At 51.0% G+C, this 22677-nt stretch overlaps 1 protein-coding gene and 1 pseudogene across 1 annotated transcript in view; both read right to left on the reverse strand.

The window, feature by feature from the left end:
• LOC132490648 (death-inducer obliterator 1-like) overlaps window positions 1–14045 on the reverse strand; it is a 31956-nt gene extending 17911 nt beyond the window's left edge. Inside the window, 5 exon segments of the mRNA XM_060099045.1 lie at window positions 8180–8393; window positions 9186–9398; window positions 11334–11655; window positions 12319–13156; window positions 13959–14045. Coding sequence (XP_059955028.1) covers window positions 8180–8393; window positions 9186–9398; window positions 11334–11655; window positions 12319–13154 — 1585 coding nt within the window. The 5' untranslated portion in view covers window positions 13155–13156; window positions 13959–14045.
• Window positions 14046–14677: 632 nt separating this feature from the next.
• LOC132490468 (transcription factor-like 5 protein) overlaps window positions 14678–22677 on the reverse strand; it is a 31169-nt pseudogene continuing 23169 nt past the window's right edge.

Below are 22677 nucleotides of genomic sequence, written 5' to 3' on the forward strand. Positions count from 1 at the left end.
CATTCACTCCCTAAGATCAACGCTCCTACTGGTCTAACCAGTGTTTTGTCTCATTCAGGGAAAACAGAAGCCAGGAGCTTAATTTTAGGACATTCACAGTACAGGTGATTAAAGTAACCTGCTATCCAAGAGTGGTAACGGCAAATGAACGTACTCTATTTAAAAAGCAGGGGATGGCTTTCCTTAACCATCGTGCTGCTCTTCTAGAAGATTAGCTGCTTCTGGCTTTTAAAAGTCAACTTTCATTATCCCTCACCTGCGTCTCAGAGCGTATGTAAGTATGATTACATAAATAAAAAGTTGGTAAAATGTGGAAACTGGTGGACCCCAACAAGTCAGCTCTATCCCTCTTCTACTCTGAGGAAAAATGCTCAAAACCGAAAACAGTTGCATGTGGTCCCACCGTCAGCTGGATGCAGGTTAGCTGCTGCTGGAATGAATGGCAGTGACACCATGTCGTGCCAAAGCGTCTGACAGCGACAGAAGCATTACTTCTGAGTAGAGCTAAAATCACATTTGCAAATGCTTCATCCAAATTCCCTTTTAACTGTACTGTGTGTATACATTCACAGAAGAGCAAGGCGTAACCAGCCGGCCTCGAAGCGCCAGTTCTAGAACAGGACAGCAGCCCCCCCCCCCCCGGCAGAGTGGCTCCAGCAGTGGCCGGGCCCCCAGTGCTGCCGGCTCGAGGCAGGGTGACCACCTGCCCACGTGCCGGACAGAGACGGCCTCCTCGGAATGTACACCCAGTCTGGGCCATCCCGGGGGCTGCCGATGGGGCAAAGAGTGGCCCAAGTTCCAGGCCAGGTGCTGTCTCGGGGAGCAGATGCAGGAGGAAAGGCTGGCCGGTGGCCAGGCCACCGCCCCAGATGACGTCGTTTCTGCTGCGTCTGGCCATTGGTTTCTACTGGAAACGAGTTGTTTGTGGTGAAGCCCGGCAGGAACCAGGCAGGCCGGTGCGCTCAGGGACCAGCAACAATCTAATTGGCTAACTTCCCAGTAAGCATGAACCTGGGGGCCTTCCCACAGAGCAAGCTGGGCCGCGGTGCTATGGCATCGCTGGCCACTGGGTGGCACTGGTGGGCCTTCGAGGGGACAGGAGGAAAAGGGAGTGGAAGCTGTGTTACTGGGAGCAGCCAGTGCTGTGCAGCAGCACGAGGAACCGGCGCCTGGCAGAAGGCGAGTCGCACCGCACAGCACAGCATCACGCGGCCCCCGCCCAGTCACAGCTCAGGGACAGCCGTTGCCGGGGTGGGCCCTCACAGGGACCACTGAGAAACCCTGAGGGACGGTCACTGCTTTATACCTTTCGTCCTGCCCCAAAGAGGTGCCAAGTTACCCTAAAAATCCCCAGATATGAGGCTTTCAGTCACACTGACACGGTGGGGGGCAGGGGGGGAGACATTACTCAGAATGATTGGCTGTAAATGCCAAAGGAATCGAAGAGCTTCGGATGTGACCAGGTGCCAAGCAAGCCCACGTGGTGCAGGTCGGAGCATCCCCTCCCCCCCGCCATTCCCACAGGGCCCCAGATCCACCCAGGCTCAGTGGTGAGGCCGAGGCAGCTACCGCCACAAGGCCCGGGTAACATAACGGGACCAGCCAGGGCTCAGAGGACACAGTGGACCAGTGGCAGGGGTTGGGGGGAGTGGACTCTGCTCACTGTGACATCAGTTCTAATTTCAGCTCAGGCTGACACGGGTACGAAGACGTTTCTCATTACAACTTTGTTTCTTGGCTGTCAAGACTTTAGTGTGAAAATTCAAGTAGCAAGAGAGAACCATTTTACTTTTGTGCCTTTGCTTAAATAGTTTGCAGTGAATTATTCCTGTAGAAGTTATGCTTACACAGAAACAGAGACAATCCCCACCGAAGACTTGGGAGGCCTGATCTCCATCTCTGGGGCCCTCACGCCAGCTGCCCTCCATCGCTAGGGGTCTGTATGTGGGTCCACAGCCAAACTGCCATGATCTGGGGCTACACAAAGCTTGTCCAGATTGACTTTTTCTTACTCATGTGCAGTATTTGAGCGACTTACACCTCAAGAGAGGTGCACAGAACTGGCCGTAACAAGCTTGCCAAAAACAAGTACGCCTCCGGAGGCAAATGGACCCTTCCTTCTTTTCAGAGTTTCACAGATTTTGAAAACCAAAACCCAATTCACGTTGGACTGGTAATATATGAAAAAAATGGTCACATCATCCTTCAGCACAAACCACGAGAAGGAAACGGGGCCGAGGATGTGTGCGAGGCAGGCGTTCCACTCTTCTGTGTATGCCAACTGGACTGGTGGGGACTGGCCGCCAGACCTGACACTCAGCTGCAAGTAGAGCTGCTGCTTTCCCTCATCTCCAAAACCCGCCAACAGGCACTTTCACCACTTCGACAAGGTTCAACTTTAACTGTTATCTGTGCCTGCGCCATCTGCTACTTTAAGCAACATGATGGGGTCGAGGGCGTGATAAGACTCTGGGGCACAGAGCCTGCGGCACCTGCTGACCCCAGCGGGTTTAGCGGCCGTTACCTTTCTGCTCGTCTTGCTGTCGCCCCCAGGTGCATGGCAATGCCCCGACCATCGTTGACAGAAATCAAAGTGGAAACCCTTCTTATCGATCTTCCAGGTTTACTTCTTTAACTTTCAGAAGGTAAGACTATGACTACGTGCACGGTGAGGTGCAACACGCAAAAAATCAAAAACATTACTTTACAGCTTCAAGTATACCTGAGACTCCTACACCATGTGGGCGGGTTTACAGCTGCATCTTCAGAAAGATCCCTTGGGACTCGATGCCACCTAAAGGAATCTGCCGCGGCACCGTCTGCAAACAGTACCACAGGAGATGCAGAGCCCCAGAGGCCACATGAAGGCCAAAGGGCAGGTGAGGTGAGCAGGACCAACCCTGCTAGAAACTTCTACCCCGAACTCCCGCTAAAGCACAAGAACTAAGGGGGGCAGCCAGGATACAGCTGAGGGTCTCTGTCAGAAAAAGTACATGTACATGCAAAACCTTCCCTGCACTAATTTTCTGAACAGTTGGCTATTAAAAAAAAAAAAACTGTAAAAAGTAAAACACTTAAAAATACGAGAGAATGCCAAGGACCAAGAAAATTCCAGGTATTTGGATAACATTAAAAACAGCTGTCGGGCCTCCCTGGTGGCGCAGTGGTTAAGAGTCCGCCTGCCGATGCAGGGGATACGGGTTCGTGCCCCGGTCTGGGAGGATCCCATATGCCGCGGAGCGGCTGGGCCCGTGAGCCATGGCCGCTGGGCCTGCGCGTCCGGAGCCTGTGCTCCGCAACGGGAGAGGCCACAACAGTGAGAGGCCCGCATACCGCAAAAAAAAAAAAAAAAAAAAAAAAAAAAAAAAAAAAAAAAAAAAAAAAACAGCTGTCAAGGTAAACCCTTATCAGGACAAGTTTTGGTTCTCTCTCCAAATGGGGGAGGAAATTGGTGAGATGTACAAGGCTGCTTTGTCCCCACCCACATTTTTTTGCCACTGCAGATCTGGAAGAGACAGAGAAAAACAGCTCGTGTAGCTGATAAAACATGCCTCTCCCACCGTGCCATTCCTACCAAACACCCCTTGGTCCAGGCAGCGCCCCCATCTATGTCACCATGGGGACCTGTCTTCTCTTACTACCTGTGAAGCGTGCTCCCGGAACTCACACCACCGATCCCTGTGAAACCCGCGCCCCCAGATCCACTTCGCCACAGCACAGGAACCGGACATGTGGCACACGGAGACCACGGGGCAACGCTTCGTCAGGGCAGGATGCTAACACATCACTGGACCTGGGTGCACAGGTTCTGCCAGGGGTCCCCATTTCAATTCTCAAACCTACATGGAACTGCAGAAATCTGATTTTCTAGTCAAAATTTATTCAGGTCCCCAGAGTTTCAAGTCATCTCGGAGCCATTTAGGGAGCCCCAAACATGGGAACATGTACCTATGCCTAACACAATTCCACTTCCAAACCCTAAGCAACCAGGGCCACTTTAGAAGAACATCTTCAGCCCTCTTTGTGCCTGTGCCTGGACAGTAACGAGAGGCGATGAAGAGGAAATCAAGAGAAACCATGAGGAGGACTACGAGACACAGGGACCTGGGGGGAAATACAATGGCAACTGTTTCCCTAAGTTACACTGTTTTTGTTTTCAGAAACTCTGAAAAACAATTTAAAAAACTCATCAGAGAACAAGTGGGTGTTAATCCCATCACTGTGAGGACCTTAAGATCTACTGACTGCCCCACGAGAGAAGCAGGTCAGAGCCTCTGTGTAGCAAGGTCTTGCCCACGATGCTCATGCAAGGCTGCCCTGAACCCACAACTCAAGGCCAGTGCCAATGGCCTGGGAGAAGTGGGGTGGGGGCAGAGCACCTCCAGGGGCCGCACACTGGCTGCCTAAGGATCCACCCAAGACCTGACCCGAGTCCAGGGCAACCAGGGAAACGCCCCCTCCGAAGAGCGGTCCCGGCATCACCTGCACCCAGAAACATATCACGCTCTGCAGCCAGGGAGGCGGGTGGGGGCGTGGTGGGGATGCAGGGCTCTGCTGAGTGTGTGCGGGGGGCCCCCTCCCATTGTGCCTGTGTGTGGGGACCCGCGGAAGGTCCACAGCCACTGCCACTGTCAAGTAATGGTTTGGGGAAGAGGCAGAGGCACAGCTGCTGCTCACCGAGGCTCCAGTCGGGTGTTTACCTTCGACCTTTTACACTCCTCCCAATCCTCTTTTGGGAAGATGACATTTCTGGGATAACAGAAAATGATCAGAAGCAACTAGCTCAACAGCATGTCCCTTATGCAGGCTACAAGCTGTGGCTATCCGTCCACGTACTTCTGAGACGTAAATGTGCTACAGTAATCGAGACAGTGTGGAACTGGCACAAAAACAGAAAGATAGATCAATGGAACAGGATAGAAAGCCCAGAGATAAACCCACGCACATATGGTCACCTTATCTTTGATAAAGGAGGCAGGAATGTACAGTGGAGAAAGGACAGCCTCTTCAGTAAGTGGTGCTGGGAAAACTGGACAGGTCCATGTAAAAGTATGACATTAGATCACTCCCTAACACCATACACAAAAATAAGCTCAAAATGGCCTAAAGACAGAAATGTAAGGCCAGAGACTATCAAACTCTTAGAGGAAAACATAGGCAGAACACTCTATGACATAAATCACAGCAAGATCCTTTTGGACCCACCTCCTACAGAAATGGAAATAAAAACAAAAATAACACATGGGACCTAATGAAACTTCAAAGCTTTTGCACAGCAAAGGAAACCATAAACAAGACCAAAACACAACCCTCAGAATGGGAGAAAATATTTGCAAATGAAGCAACTGACAAAGGATTCATCTCCAAAATTTATAAGCAGCTTATGCAGCTCAATAACAACAACAACAAAAAAAACAACCCAATCCAAAAATGGGCAGAAGACCTAAATAGACATTTCTCCAAAGAAGATATACAGACTGCCAACAAACACATGAAAGAATGCTCAACATCATTAATCCTTAGAGACATGCACATCAAAACTACAATGAGATACCATCTCACACCAGTCAGAATGGCCATCATCCAAAAACCTAGAAACAATACATGCTGGAGAGGGTGTGGAGAAAAGGGAACACTCTTGCACTGCTGGTGGGAATGTGAATTGGTAGAGCCACTATGGGGAACAGTATGGAGGTTCCTTGAAAAACTACAAACAGAACTACCAGATGACCCAGCAATCCCACTACTGGGCATATACCCTGAGAAAACCATAATTCAAAAGGAGTCACGTACCAAAATGTTCATTGCAGCTCTATTTACAATAGCCCGGAGATGGAAACAACCTAAGTGTCCATCATCCAATGAATGGATAAAGAAGATGCGGCACATATATACCATGGAATACTACTCGGCCATAAAAAGAAACGAAATTGAGCTATTTGTCATGAGGTGGATGGACCTAGAGTCTGTCATACAGAGTGACATAAGTCAGAAAGAGAAAGACAAATACCGTATGCTAACACATAGATATGGAATTTAAGAAAAGAGAACGTCATGAAGAACCTAGGGGTAGAACAGGAATAAAGACACAGACCCACTTGAGAATGGACTTGAAGATATGGGGAGGGGGAAGGGTAAGCTGTGACAAGGCGAGAGAGAGGCATGGACACATATACACTACCGAACGTAAGGTAGATAGCTACTGGGAAGCAGCCACATAGCAAAGGGAGATCAGCTCGGTGCTCTGTGACCACCTAGAGGGGAGGGATAGGGAGGGTGGGAGGGAGGGAGACGCAAGAGGGAAGGGATATGGGAAGAGACGTATATGTATAACTGATTCGCTTTGTTATAAAGCAGAAACTAATTTAAAAAAATGTGCTGGGAAGGTGGTCAGTGAGGAGGTGATGTGCAGAGGAGGGGGCTGGGGCAGAGGGAAGAGAAACCCGGCCTGTGAGCAGAGCCACCACCTCCTTGAGGCCGGGCTCCCCGCCCCTCCACCCCAATCTTCCCTCAAAAACCGGGAAGTCAGAACTGGGGATAAGTAAGCACCCACCCCTTCCCCAAACCCCGCCAGCTTTCCTTTCTCACTGTGCGCCCTACATCTGACTCCACACTCCGAGCCTGGGGGCAGTCTCCCGATTCTGGTCGACAGAGATGGAAATCAACTGAATTGAGATCAATCACCCAGGGTTTTGTGGCTACACCTCGGTTTCCCTTTCATTCTGTCACGTGCCTATAACCAACTGAGAACATTCAGCCCAGGATTCCAACATGACGGCTCCCCACCCATTCACAGCTGGGCGATGCTTATATTTAGGTCCACTCGTAACCCCTGTAGAGGCGCTACGGTGTAGAGGTGCTATAACTTGATGGATGTTTGCGACACGTTGTTAGCATGAAGTTCTTGGTTCAAACAACCTGAGGTGTACTGAGACTCATTTTAATACAGCAACTGGTTAATTCTATATTTAACCACTCACTCCAAAAATCCAAAAATAAATACACAAATAAATATGTATATAGACATATACACACACAGTATTGCTTGGCAGTTTACTTGCAACTCCATTTCTTAGGTCTTGGGTCATTTACATTCTCAAAATGCAGCTAGTTATGCAGTCTTCTAACCACACTACATCCACGAGGCCTTCCCTCAGGCCGCTGGCCTAAACAGCCGGCTGAGAGGAGGAAGCAGCACGTGGCTATAATCCTGGAATTTAGGGCCATTTAACCTCTTGTGCTTTTAAAACAAGTTGCAAGAGTATAAAAGATAGCATAAATAAAAACACAAAATGACCTTAATCATAGAAAAATCAGAATAAGATGCGCCCCAGAACAATTTAAATTTCTAAAATTTAATTTTGGAGAATGAGCTGAGAAAAAGAAGAAAGAGAAAAGATTCAAGCTGCATGATCTCATCTGGGATTGCAAAGGTCTGTCTGAACTTGAAGCCTGGGTGGCATGACCCAGCAGTGCACGCCAAGACTCCTGGTCTGGGTGCTGCTCAGAGTGGAGAGACATTGTGCTCACTTACTTTCAAGCACGGGAAGCAGGGTAAACAGCCTTCAAGACTGGCATGTGTGTTTATGTTCTGTGTAGTATGTGAATTGGACATAAAAAAAATTCCGGTTCGGTCAAGAATAATATAACTCCTGCAAATCATGCTTCAGTTGAAAATCAGCTACAACACTACTGTGCTAATAGGAATAGGTTCCCACAATATACAAAGAAGTGAGGGTCACGTGTGCTGGGAGCAGACTGTGTGGAAAGGCCCCCGCGTGGAGAGCCCACGGCGGTGACGGCGCAGTGGTGAACACCTGGATGACGGCGGACCCTGAGTGCCGGGCAGCGCGCCCCCTTGTCAGATTCTGCTGAAGATACTACACATACTTACCAGAGCCTGGTAATAAAGAAAAGCGATTAAAGACATCAGTCGTCGGAGGTGAGACATTCAGCAACGGGGCTGGTACAGCTTTTTGGAAACACGGACAGGAAGTCCCGACAGACTAAGGATGGGCACGCGGGGCTCAGGAGGCCTCCTGGACTTGGGCAAGGGCTTTGATCTCCGCAGGTGCAGCAGAAAACACGGCTAGAACTCCTAGCTCTGGACAGGCCCGAGTGCACGGCCGTCCAGGAAGACCGGGAAGGGTCCAGAGCTCCCCCCCCGGGTGATACATACATTTATACAACAGTGGCGGCCAGGGGGCGGCTGTCTTTTCTGGCTTTACTGCATTGTAATTGTGGTCGCTGGCCCACGACGGCGTGCTGCTCTCACAGGGCGGCTCCTTAGCGAGGACCTCACTCCTTGGAGGCACCACCACCACCTTCCTCGCTGTGTTCTCCTTCTTGTCTGGAGCCGGTCTCTTGTGCACAGAAGAGATTTTAATGCCTGCCTGGATAATCAGTAAAGCCCCAATCATGAACGAGGTCAGAAATTAACCTTTGCGCATTTCACTCTGCAGTGAGGGTCACGACTCAATCAGCTCCTGGACCATCCTAAGCCCAATGCACTGCATCTGCTCAGCAGAGGGCTTGGCTACTCCCCCACATCCAGCAGGCCCGCATCAACATCCGAACGATGAGAAGGTCCCTGACACAACAACCCGTCAACCTAGCATCCTGATGAGGCGCTAGGCCGCCACGATAACCGAGGGGCCGTGGAGTGAGGCAGTGAAGCAAGGCGGAGAGCACGGCAGACCGGGGCCCCGTGTGAGAACGCGCCCAAGCAGCACTGACAGGCAGGAGCTGCAGACACAACAGCACGTGGAGAAAGGACAGGCGTACAAACGACATCTCTGTACCCCACCAGGCACACAGTGCGGCGCCCCCAGAACCCACTGGCCACCCCGCATCTGGCACGTCAATTCCCTGCACAGACTCCAGCAGGGACCACTCTCCTCCCAGCAGGGCTGGCGTGTGGGTGGAGAGCTATTCCACGCAGCAGCCAGTTCCCACGATTCTATCAGTTAATCCCTCGGCAGGAGGCGGAGAAGGAAAACATGAGAACACGTGCCTATTTGTCATTTCGACAAGAACACCGGTGGGCAAGGCGGAGGGCAGTGTGAAGGTGCCTGCATCCCGTCCGGGCCTGTGTGCCCTACACTCTCCAAATCAACCCACCGAGCCTGTAACCTCCAGACGCTCATGGTTTGAACTACACAAATGGTTGGTTTCAGTCAACTTACCTGAACGCTCCATTTCTGAAGAATGATTTTTTCCGGCTTTGTCTTGGGTTTCTCTTTAGGTTTTGGTTTCTCCTCTTTCCCTGCGCTCAGGAAGCGCATGGTGGCCGCGGCGTGTTTCCGGATACACTCGCTGCTGCAGTAGACAGAGTCGGGCTGCGCCACGCTCGAGCACCCGGGGCCAATGCATCTGGCGGCACCAGGCGCCTCTAGGACCTGCAGGATCAGACGTGGCTTCAGTGTACTCACCCACTAGGTGGGTATGGCACTTTGTAACATAACTACTTATGGTACCGAGACGACTGCTTTTAATCATGTATGAAAAAACTATGAATAAACATGTACCTTTGTTTATTCAAAACACACAAATCTACCTCCCCTGAGGAAGGCCCTCGGGTTCTTACCTGCCCTTCAGCCACGCAAGAAGGGCGGAACCCTAAGCGGACCCGGCGCTCACGCTGCGCACTTCTCAACACAATGGGGTTTCACACCACAAGTAGGTTCCCTTATCGGGCAAATGGGCAGGGATTTTACCAACGAATTAAGATCCCAAGTGAGAGGATTCCGAGTTAGTCCAAAGGGTCCAACTTCGTCAACTGAAAACCCTTCAAAGAGGAACTGAGCCTCCAGAAGAGAGAGGATTCCACTGCTGGCTCTGCTGAGAGGGCGCCCATGCCTAGGCTCGGCGGGCAAGGCTGGGAGACGACACCCAGGACACCCAGTTAACCGTGGCTCTCAGAAACAACAGATCACTTTTTGCTATCATCAGGCCACAAAAATCGCCCGGGATATAGGTTTCATGCTAAACCAAGTCAGAGCTTTTGGAAGTGGATCTTTCCCCAGCCGAGCCTCTGATACCTCAGGCCCCACAGACACCTGGAGGGCAGTCTTGTAAGACCCAGAGCAGAGGGGGCCCAGCTAAGCCAGGCCTGGATTTCGGAGCTAATAAATGTGTGTTGTTTAAGCTGCTGAACAAGTCTGTGGCTGCCTGCCGTGCAGTAGGAGCCTGGTTCACTACAAGGGCTGAACACAGCTGTCCATGATCACTAGAGCATGTTCTGATGGTCGAGACTAATAACATACATGAACATACCCCTCCAATGTACTGGAGCAAAATCTTAAATCTCAAATTATGCACTGAATTGTTTTTCCTCCACAGAATCCAAGTTTTACTCAGAGAAATACTTAAGTTTCTGGGTAGTCTCAAACACATCAGCAATCACAGGACGTTTCCTACTGACTTCCATTCCCATTCATTCTCTTCCTTACCAGTTCTCATCATACTTCCACTCGATGCCTCCTCGTACGCCCATGACAGGTAAAATTTAAACGGTCCAGCCCTCGAGGCTACCTCAGTGCAAGGGGGAGACGGCGGGAAGCTAGGACACGGCCACCGCAAGGTCGTCTGCATGCCCAACACTGGCTAGAGCACGGGCTGTGGGGGCGGCATGGGCCCCCAATTCAAGGAAGGCCTGGGGTGAAAACATGCTCTGAGTAGGACGATCGTGAGAGCCTCAGACAGCTCTCAAGATGCACGGAATCCATGACAAAGAATCACGGCCCTTGGGCAGGAGACACGAGTGAACAGAGTTGGGAAAGGAGAAAACACAGCTGCACAAGCACTGGTGAGTGGGAGAACACCATAACACAGCGCGTGCCAGCCGCAGCTGTCTTGTCAGCCTGGGGACCCGTGCGGGCACCACCGCTGGCCTTGGCATCTTGCTGCGAGGCAGGGACTAGACCACTGGTTCTCTCAGGCGCTGACGGGTACTATAGGTGCACACGTGCCCCTGTGACTCAAAAATAATTTTGTTTGTTCACATATGTACTTCAAACTCCAGATCCATTCATGAGAAAACTTAAGGGAAGACTTACAAAAGTGAGTCCACTTATGGAAAATGTTAAGTCAGTAATAACAGCATAGGAGATAGATATGATTAACAAACATAGAGAAAGAATAGACAGGCGTGCCAGCCTTAAGCAGGTGCATGGACCTGGGAGCTCGCAGAGCCCAGCCCCGCGCCCAATGCCACTCCTGGGAAAAGCTAACTTATCTCAGGAGACAAAACCTTCTGTCTTGATGTTTCTGCCAACGGCAGCTGAGGGCTCCACAGTCACCTCTACTGCTGACCTTGGGAGACAGGTACTTACGGGCTGGAATATCTTGAGTTTTTTCTTGCAACTTGCGTTTGCAGCTTTCTCAATTCTAACCTTAATTCCTTGGTCTTCATTCGATTTCTGCTCCACGATTCCTAGACTTGTACAGTCCATGCCGTCGGCATCTGCAGCTCTCGACCTCGAGTCCTGCGTGCCTGTGGTCTCGGAGCTGGGCTCGTCCTGCACTTGCAGGATGGTGCAGTTTGGGCAGATGTAATCCTGCCCGTTCCTTTCCAAGAGCCTCCCTCGAGCCTCAGAAATGCCCACACAGTCGCCATGAAACCATTCTTCACATCGGTCACAGCAAATCATAAACCTGGAATGATAAAATAAGGAATGGAGATTATTATTAGTATTACGAATGGAAAGTGAGAGACCAACTCAATTTTAAACACAAGTCAAATTTCAACATTCTATTATGAAAAAAACAAAAATATTACAGACACGTGGACAGAACAGAATAAAGAGCATCCACGTGCCCCTCTCAATTTTACTAACATTCAATCAAATTTGCTTCACCTTTTCTTTCAGGGGAGCACTCTGCCCTGGACACCACAGTTCTTGTCCACAGGAGGGCAGCCATGCCTTTACCCGCCCCCTCCCTGAGCTGCCCCAACGTCCACACCACAGCCCAGTCGCAGCCGGTCTGGAGCAGCGTCACCCAGCGAGCTCTCTGGGACAGCAGATCCTCTCTGCTCCAGGCCGCCCTGTCCGTGGCTGCTGGGACCGAGGCAGCCAATGTCCCACGCCAGCCCCCACCTTGGTGGAGGGTGTGGCTCTTGGCAGTGCCCACCCATGCCGTATTTGTTGTTGTTTTTTGACAACGACTTGCTCGTCTTTCCCAAGAGAACAAGTCCCTCATTCAGGCCACCCTGGGACTCTCTCAACTAAGACGAATGGAAAACCCTCTCTGGCACTTTCCACACCTCGGACTTCCCCCCGGAAGCCTGGGCAGCCACTTCATCCTCCCACGACCCACCTGCTGTTGTGAGGCTGGCGGCACAGGCAGTACAGGGCATTGGGGTCGTACACCTCACATGCGGGCTTGTGTCGGACTGCGTCTCCGGGTTCCTCTGCATTCCCCCCTGGGGCCGCCCTCCCTTCCAGCTGGCTCTCTCTGTCCATTTTCGCCACCTGGGACGCAGCCCCCAGGTCGGCCTCCGGCTCCCGCGGGATGGGCCGCGAACCCTCCATCGCATCGCCTGCCTCAGCATCCACGGTCTCCACCGGGTCCTCCTCCCGATGCTTCTTCCTCAGACGGTTCTGGATGCCCTTTGGGGGCCTGTCGGTGGGCTCCTGCTCGCGCTTTCTCCGCAGGCCATTCTGGAGTTCTTTCAAAGTCAAACCGTCACTGTGGCTATTGGAGGTGTCAATCTCGTCGCCACGCCCTCTGGCCTTTGCCGAGGAGGCCGTTCGTTCCTTAGCACCCGTGCAGCCAGACCTGGGACCGCTATTCCCGTCCGAGGTGCTCTCCATGCTCCCCTCGGAGGCGCTCTCCGCTTCTGTCACTGGACAGGACGCCGGCTCCGCTGAGGCCTCTAGGGACATGGAGGTGCCCCTCCGGCCCCGGCGCCGGACCGTGGTCAGGAACTCCTCCACCCGCTCCGTACGCTTTGGCTGCCTTCCGCTGCGACGCAGCGACGGGCTCTGCTGCTGCCCGGGCAGCAGCTCCAGGGCATCCACCTCCGCATCCCCGGCGCCCTCGCGCTTGCCGATGGTGCTCCTCCGGAACCTCCACGTCTTCCTGAACACTTTGCGGGTGGGCTTGATGGCCTTGGGCGCGTCCTCACCACTCGGGTCATCCTCCTCGTCCATACCTAACAGGGAAATGCAACCAAACCACGCCAGGCGTCAGCCAGGGCCGCGGTCCAGACCCAGGACCGGCACCCACCAGCCACGAGAGTGCACCAGAAGGGGCACCACCCGCACGGAGGAAACCCAGACACAGTGAATCGCAACAATCCTCCACCTACAAAAACCGAAGGCTCTTCCTAAAGTGCACTGAGAGGATTCAAGGTGATCTCTGAAGAAAAGTGTAACAGTTACGGAGCTAATGTTCAGTAGAAAAACACAGCTAGCAAACCAAATCTGTGCATCAGTCAACTGCTGAGGACGAGGATTTGTACAAGAGGTAGCGGGGAAAGAGGAAGCGAGCAGCAGTGCTGCCAGGACAGGACAGGGTGGCGGGTGCCTCGGGCTCTCCCGCACAGAGACGCGGGGCCCACCTGGCTCTGCCCGCAGAGCTCGGTGGACAGAACGCCGTGCTGGCTCTGGGCCTAGTGCTTGGAAGCCCCGAGCTGCGTGTGAGACGTCTGACCACGTTGCTGGAGGGATCACGTGGAGATGGGGGATTCGGACCCTGAACACCCACACCCAGCCCCCGCTGAGCCCTGCCCAGATTCCCGAGCCACAACTGTGTTGACACAAGATGGGCCCATCCAGCTCTGCACGCAGGGTCTGCAGCAGCAGACGATCAGGACACTGAGAAAATTCTGACCCACGCAGCACCTGTGGTATTTATTTCTTCTCTCCTCTTTCTAACAGACTGTTTAAATGGTCGTGTCTGTGAAAACTTCACTCCTGTTTAAAATGAAAAAGCCTGAAAAAGATAATATATACCTTGAGAATTTTTTCCCAAGCTGCGCGGGCTTCAATTACATTTAAATGCTAACAATGACTCAGGTTTTATGCCATGATCCATTCCAGGGGAAGGACTAGTACAGAATGGAAACCTTCAAACAGAAAACACACAAAATTAAAAATCACACGTAACTGAACTCTCTTTTTCGTTCCCACTAAGTATGGTCACCTCCCATTTCCATGTCCAGGTCTGCAACTCCCCCACCCTGGGCCTGGGCCCACACTCTCCCAGGCCACTTGGAAGCTTGCAGGAGTAGCTGTGACATCAGCACCTGTGCCACCAAGGACCACGCCACTGTCCTGGTCACCCAAGTCTTTCTGCAGGAAGGACTCTCCTCTACAAAACACAGTTCTCACCAGAGCCAACAAACAACGTCATCGTAAATGCACTAAAGAAACCACCCATGTAAAAATAAAGTAGTGCTCTGAATCAGATTCTTAACACACAATTAGACACTCTTCAAGAAATCTTGGGCTAAAGCTTAAACCACTGCAAACAAATACTAATGTCACATCAGTTTCTTTACATATAATGCCGCTTTTGAAATAGAAAACATGACATCAAAACTTAAAATTGTGTTGCTGGCGTTTAACACTATTGCCACGTTACCTGCCCCACACGGAAGCTTGGGCGCTTCTTCCGACTTCCCAGAAACAATGACAACCTGGCCGATGCAACTGCGGGGTCCAAGGGAAGCGCCAAGCCCCGAAACCCTGCTGCTGCCGGTCACTATTCACAGATTACAATGCAGATTATCTCGAGACAGTCACCACGGAGTAAGCTCCTAAAAGAAGACAACAAAACCGTTTAAAGATTTAAAGCAACTATAACTAAAATCATGTTTAAGAAAAAAAAGGCATGAAGCTTTCCAAACAATCTCTTATTTGAATGTACATTACATGACCCACAAAGACACTGGGCGAGTCGACAAACAATAGCCACAAAACAAAGTCCCCTGCTTCCTTAAGGACTTTTAAAGAAGGGAAGATACTTTGACTACACTCTGAAAGCAGGGGGCTGGAAAGGCCTCCGCTTGCGCACTGGTGGGGAGGAAGCTGGTGGGCAGAGGGCAGAGGCCTCAGTGGGAAGGAGGGTTTCAAAACTGATCATTGGTACCAGCTGCTTTCCAATTACAATCGTACTTTTAAGATGGACCCAGGTCAGTAAAAACCCAGAGACAGAGAGAAAGGAACAAAACATGAAAAGATGAACAAAAAAATTACACATGAAAGTCATTATTTAGAAATTCTTTTCTGTTTTAAATCTATTTATTTAAGTTTTGGCTGTGTAGGTCTCTGTTGCTGTGCGTGGGTTTTCTCTAGTTGCAGTGAGCGGGGGCTACTCTTCGTTGTGGTGCGTGGGCTTCTCATTGCGGTGGCTGCTCTTGTTGTGGAGCACGGGCTCTAGGCGCATGGCTTCAGTAGTTGTGGCACGCGGGCTCAGTAGTTGTGGCTCGTGGGCTCTAGAGCACAGGCTCAGTAGTTGTCGCACACGGGCTTAGTTGCTCTGCCGCATGTGGGATCTTAAGTTCCCTGACCAGGGATCAAACTCGTGTCCCCTACCTCGGCAGGCGGATTCTTAACCACTGTGCCACCAGGGAAGCCCTAGAACACTATACCTATGTCATCCTTTTAGTTAAAAATCTAAGGAAGATTTCAGAGGACTAATGGGATGATGATTGAACATCACCGGGGTACAGCTCATCTATGTGTATTTACATATTTAAAGAACGTTTCTCCTCCTGTGCCCTCATTCAATCACGATACCTAGTTTGCTCCACAAATGTGTCTCTGTTTCTAGGTAAGTCCGCAGTGTTAACATTTTAACACATTTTGCTTTCTAGACCCAGGACTCCCTGCCCGCAACTCACCTCTTCCTCACCTCACACCAACTGCCTCCCCTGTAACTGTGGTCTCCTTGGGTGACCTCAGAGCCAACATTCCGTCCCACCTCCTTTTAAAGAGATAGCGACCATCTCACTCTGGTCACCCCCGGCCCCCCATGGCCACCACCTCTCTCACATACGGTCAACCGATCTCAAAATGAGAAACTTCTCAGGAGAAACTGTTCAAAACAGTGAACATTTATAAAAGCAGAGAAATTACGATGGTCTCAGGAATTAAAAAGGTTTTAAGGTTTGTGTTCATCTGAACCACCCACCCAAGAAAAAACCCATGCCTCTGGATTTGACTTCTGAATCGTCAGAAAAGGAAAATCCAGCTATTTCTGTTAAGTGGAATGAAGTACTTTATTCAGAAGAGATCATATCATTTTAGATCATCTGGTTCGTTTTGGTTCTTTTTTCTGATTTTACATTTGCAAGATCGCTTTCATAATTTCTTCCCAGAAATTCTAAGGGAAAATTTCACGTCACGAAACAAAAGCAAACCCCTATGATCAAGGCAAAAGTTAAAAGAGAAGAATTGTGTTCCGTTCCTAACACAGTGCAGGCCCGGTGCACCGTGTCTCGCTGCGGCAAGAGCTGTTGGTCAGGATCCGGTGAGAGGCTGTGGGTGAGGACAGCCTACGATAAAGGCAAAATGCCACCGTTCCCTCAGGCCCAAAGACCCCTGGGGCCTCCTCACCCACAGCGCACCCCGGCTGTACTCTGGGGCTCTGGTTCCCACCGGTCCACTTTGAGGGGGACGTATGCACTGAACCCTCTTCACAGGGGACCACAAACTAGCCAGATAGTCCACGCTTTTCCCAAAGAGCAAGAACGTGGTGGAGGGCCCCCTGAAAACATTGCCTGTCTTCTTAAAAGTAACCCATTTCCCCAGGTGTTAAAGTTCAGAGTCAACTGCCTTTTCAAATTCCCATTTCTCAACAACAAGAGCATTTCTAACCATGACCTACAGCAGAGGTTCTCAAAGTGTGGCCCCCGGGCCTTTCAGGAGGGCCCCCCCAAGGTCAAACTATTTGCACAACACTAAGGGCACAGACGTGGTGGTTTCTCAGAAGCCAAATGACAGAGATAGGACGAAGGAGACAAGAGAATCCGGCTACTGTCGCTTAAGCCAGACATTCAGGAGACCTGCAAAGCCCTAGGACAACACTACCTTTCTCATTAAATTGTTTTTCTTTTGGAACATAGTTGCCATAAAGTGTTATTTACGTTATTCTTTTTAAGTATATTTAAATGTCTCATTTTTAATGCCAAATATGGAAAATATCCATGGACACAACATAAACAAAAGCCCTCTGGGGTCCTTGTTAATTTTAGGTGTAAAGGGGTCAGTCTGAGTGTGGCCAACGGCACAGACCTGACACGACTGGCTACTTCAAAGGGCTGCTCTTGATGGGCCAGTGAGCCTGCAGGGCCGGGACAGTGACGCTCCAGGAGGCTGCGCTCCCAGACCCTCCCCACCTCTCCTCGGATGGCTGAGAGGCACCGGTTAGGAAACGGCGGCATTCAGAGGGACGGCCACCCGAGTCCAAAGAGAAAATGGCTGGAGGAGAAACCGAAGGCCTGCTGCTTCTCACAAGTACCTGCTTCATGAGTGGAGCTGCACCTCATGCCACAGGCCAAGGGGCAAAAGGAATGCTTGGAGACCTTGGAAACGCAAACGTCAAGAATTCAACTGTATACTTGAGCCGGAATCTTCCTTTCTTTCTCTGAGATTAGAAGAGGCCAATGTCTACCTTTGAGGGGCAAGTGGGGAAGGTCCAAGCTTAAATAAAGCAGTTATTAAATAAAAACAGGATTTTACAGATCCACGCAGAGCTCAACTTGAGGCAACTTCTCCGACTCCTGCCACCACTGCCCGGGTCGCGAAAGTGCAGAAGAAAGCCACCTTACTACTAAAAACACAAATACTGTTTAAATTACAATCTAACAAACCTAAAGAGTCAATGGCTAGCACTGACCTAGCCCTGTCTCCATGGGGCACTGGGAGCATTTCAGGGGGACCACTCCTTGTGCCGGCTCAGCATGCCAAGTCCTGACCAAGGCAGCCCCCAGTGTCCTCCTCCGCTGACCACAGCATGACCACACCCACACACTAACAAGTAGGCTAAGTCCTCTGATAAGCAGAGAGGGGGCTGGGAGGCTCAAGGGGCAGCACCACGGAAGAAGGCAGGCTTCACACCAGGGTGTCCCTGCCTTCAACCCCAACTGCAAACCTATCAAACTCGTGTCCCCTGCCTCGGCAGGCGGATTCTTAACCACTGTGCCACCAGGGAAGCCCTAGAACACTATACCTATGTCATCCTTTTAGTTAAAAATCTAAGGAAGATTTCAGAGGACTAATGGGATGATGATTGAACATCACCAGGGTACAGCTCATCTATGTGTATTTACATATTTAAACAACGTTTCTCCTCCTGTGCCCTCATTCAATCACGATACCTAGTTTGCTCCACAAATGTGTCTCTGTTTCTAGGTAAGTCCGCAGTGTTAACATTTTAACACATTTTGCTTTCTAGACCCAGGACTCCCTGCCCGCAACTCACCTCTTCCTCACCTCACACCAACTGCCTCCCCTGTAACTGTGGTCTCCTTGGGTGACCTCAGAGCCAACATTCCGTCCCACCTCCTTTTAAAGAGATAGCGACCATCTCACTCTGGTCACCCCCGGCCCCCCATGGCCACCACCTCTCTCACATACGGTCAACCCATCTTAAAATGAGATACTTCTCAGGAGAAACTGTTCAAAACAGTGAACATTTATAAAAGCAGAGAAATTACGATGGTCTCAGGAAATAAAACGTTTTTAAGGTTTGTGTTGATCTGAACCACCCACCCAAGAAAAAACCCATGCCTCTGGATTTGACTTCTGAATCGTCAGAAAAGGAAAATCCAGCTATTTCTGTTAAGTGGAATGAAGTACTTTATTCAGAACAGATCATATCATTTTAGATCATCTGGTTCGTTTTGGTTCTTTTTTCTGATTTTACATTTGCAAGATCGCTTTCATAATTTCTTCCCAGAAATTCTAAGGGAAAATTTCACGTCACGAAACAAAAACAAACCCCTGTGATCAAGGCAAAAGTTAAAAGAGAAGAATTGTGTTCTGTTCCTAACACAACTTAAAATGTGGGTCCACACACAACAGCAGGTCACCAAACGGTGGTCACACCGTACTAGTAACAACTTTTCCCCAGAGGAAAAGAACGGTGGGCGGTCATCCCTGAAACTGGGAAAAAGAAAACCTGGAGGCGAACATGATGCACTGAGATAGTTTTATATCTTTACATTTCTAAGTGCAAATGTCCTCTCAGCTGAAAACGGCTCCACTTCCTAAGCAGACCTAGGAATACCAACACGAAACCTAAGGTTCCCCCAGGCCACCCAAGGGCAGGAAGCAGCCCACCACCTCCCAGGCAGCTCTCCAGCGTTTTGCTGTCAAGGTCCCTTTATACCCTTAAAACCTGAGGACCCCAAAGAGCGGTTGCTCATGTGGGATATGTATTTCCAAAATTAAACCTGAGAAAGGCTTTCAGAATTGTGGATGTTCCCTGATAACCACATCAAACCTCGACGGGCCGCAGTTCCACGAAAACCACTTGTGACACGAATCTGCAACCACAGCCATGAATGCTCCGCACCTTCCTGCGTCGTAACGCACTCTGAAAACATCTTTTGCCTATGTGCACGGTGGCCAGTTGGACACATGCAGAGTCCACACGCTGGCACATTTCATTAGACGACATGAGACGCATCTCTTAACGTGAGCGCCCATCTCCTGAAATGTCTTTCATTACTGGGAAGCCATCAAGCTCAGGGTGGCAGATAAAAGCTTTTCCAAATGCTAATTTTCCTTTAACACCGGAATTTTGTCATCAGTAACAAATATAGTCAGTTGATTTCCTCGAGTCTCACACTGTGCATCTTCGAGAGAACGCCTGACACACACCACCTGAAAAATGCAGTCCATCGGCACTGCTCTGCGGCCCCTGGCTGCGGGCGCCTCTGGCCCCTCAGGGGCACTACCAGGAACCTCTGTGCCAGCAGTGCGAACGCCGACCCGGCAGGGCTGGCTCACGAGGCCGACTGTGACCCTGGACAGGGCTTCTGAGCTCTTAGCCTCCAAAGGGTTTCAAAACACACCATTTCCGGTAGCTCAAGAACATTCTGGATACACGCCAAGCACTCACACGAATCCGCACTCCAGTGTCAGAGGAGAGGAAACATTTGCTTCCACAAAACTGTTCTAAAGCCCCACTTTGTTTTCCCTTCAGACTATACAACCCTTGGAAAACGTTAAGCTGCCAGAAGTGATTTTCTTTCGAGCAAAACCCAAAATACGCTCCCCAAACAAACAACGTGGGTGCTGCCCGACTCTACAAGCACGTAAATCTGAAGGCTCCACTACTACAAAGCTCGCCACAGGTAAGTAACCGCATCTTACCCATCTGAAGATGCTTAGTTCTGTGGACTGGAGACTCATTTCTCTGAGATACTTTAAAATGTAATATAGAACCACAATGAAGCTCCTATTTTCACAGCACAACAAACACGAGAAAACAGTTGCGGCTTCTCAAAAACATAACACACAAGCGTGCACCTGCCCTGCCCACCTAGCGGCAAAACAAGGTGGTCCTCCGAATCTCACACCCCGAAACAACATTCAAAGCTAACAATTTTAATTTTGAAACAATTCTAACCTGCGGGTCGCAAATTATATCCAGTGCTACAACAGAACCTCATTATTTCGGTCACAAATTATATCCAATGCTACAACGTAACCTCATGATTTCGGACTCTGCTAACTCAACTTATGGTTCTAACAGGCTGGGCCAAAGTTCACAGTTACTGATATTTCACGTTAAGAGTCTTCCGTCTCAGGACGAATCCTTTGCTGGGGATGAGGAGGGATTGAGAAGGTGCTGAAAGTTCTATGAAGTACTGAAAACAGCAAGCTTTCACAATTTCACAAGCCTCTTGCACAATTCCATTTTTATTAATGGGACAGTCACTAACGAGGCCACGCCCAGGAATTTGAGAGGACATGGGACATCCTGCCGCCCTGGCAGCGGTCCCCCTCAGCGACCCCACGCTCATCCTGACTCGACTGCCCTAGTGGCACTGCAGTCCTTTACGTGGCCAATCCAAAGTCTGCTGCTTGCCAAATAACACTGTCATTCAAATTCCACTGAAGCAAAAGGACCCACAGCACGATAAGCTTCTCAAGCGGTAACTACAGAGAGAAATCTAGGAACCACCTGCTGTTCAAAACTTCTTAGGTGGTTTTGCCTCACAGGTCTGTGCAGACAAAAAGTCAAACTTGTTGCTGAAAAGCTCGCCACGACTGGTGCCTCGGCAAAGCTCTGGTGAGGCCGGGACCCCAGCTCCCCCTTGGCGGGCGGGCAGCGGGCACTCTGGTTTCTCTCTATCCACTTCCTAGTGAAAACACAGGCTTGTGACCCCGGTGGGCAGCTCTCCAAAAGCGCTTCAGGAACAACCAGCAGAGCCACCTGAATGCGTCCAGGGTAAGGTGGAGGCAACGAGGCTTTCCCTGTCCTCTACGGAACCGCTTGCTACCTTGGATGGACTCCTGCTGGGGTCTGCACGTTTGTGCCCCCGGAGCCCTCCTGAATGGGATATCTGCCCTGGAAAAGAGGCCCCAGAGCCCACCTGGCCCTGCCACCGGGACCCAACTGCCCCGGCATCTTGACCTCGGGCCTCCCGCCTTCAGAGCTGCAAGAAATCAAGTCCACTGTGTCAAAGCTCCTAGCCTGTGGTCCTTGCCACGGCAGCCCGAGTGCACTGAGGCAGCTCCCTCTTGTCTCTCAAGGAACAAGAAGACATGGCTTCAAACACTGGCAAGGGACTCTCTGAATCCTACACCCTGGGGGTTGGTGCTTGTAAGACAAGGCCCCCGCCAGGGTCTTAGGGACCCTCTGAACTGCACAGGCTCCTGTCCTCACCGAGTCTGCAAGATGGGGCAGGTCTGGCTAAATGCCCAGGACAACACTGGGATGGGCCCCCAAACGGGAGCCTCCCCCATCCTTCCCCAACCAAGACAGAGGGTGTGACTGTGAGGTGGGGGGGGAGGGTCACAGACGGGACCTGGGCACAGTAAGTCGCTCCCCAGGACAGTCAGCCCTGCTGGGCACCTCAGGGGTTGCTTCCTAGGGACCCTGATCCTCCAGCTCCGCCCCCCTAACCACCCACCCTATCGCTTTCATATCCGCAGTGGTCTGTCTGGGCCCCGAGTGCACCCGGGCTGGCTACTCCCTTCCAGCACCCACGGGGGCACTGCTCCAGATCCCCGTGTCACCCGTAGCACCCAGTGCAGGCCCGGTGCACCGTGTCTCGCTGCGGCAAGAGCTGTTGGTCAGGATCCGGTGAGAGGCTGTGGGTGAGGACAGCCTACGATAAAGGCAAAATGCCACCGTTCCCTCAGGCCCAAAGACCCCTGGGGCCTCCTCACCCACAGCGCACCCCGGCTGTACTCTGGGGCTCTGGTTCCCGCCGGTCCACTTTGAGGGGGACGTGTGTACTGAACCCTCTTCACTGGGGACCACAAACTAGCCAGATAGTCCACGCTTTTCCCAAAGAGCGAGAACGTGGTGGAGGGCCCCCTGAAAACATTGCCTGTCTTCTTAAAAGTAACCCATTTCCCCAGGTGTTAAAGTTCAGAGTCAACTGCCTTTTCAAATTCCCATTTCTCAACAACAAGAGCATTTCTAACCATGACCTACAGCAGAGGTTCTCAAAGTGTGGCCCCCGGGCCTTTCAGGAGGGCTCCCCCA

This window comes from Mesoplodon densirostris, chromosome 5 (genome assembly GCF_025265405.1).
Source record: "Mesoplodon densirostris isolate mMesDen1 chromosome 5, mMesDen1 primary haplotype, whole genome shotgun sequence".
Lineage (NCBI taxonomy): Eukaryota > Metazoa > Chordata > Mammalia > Artiodactyla > Ziphiidae > Mesoplodon > Mesoplodon densirostris.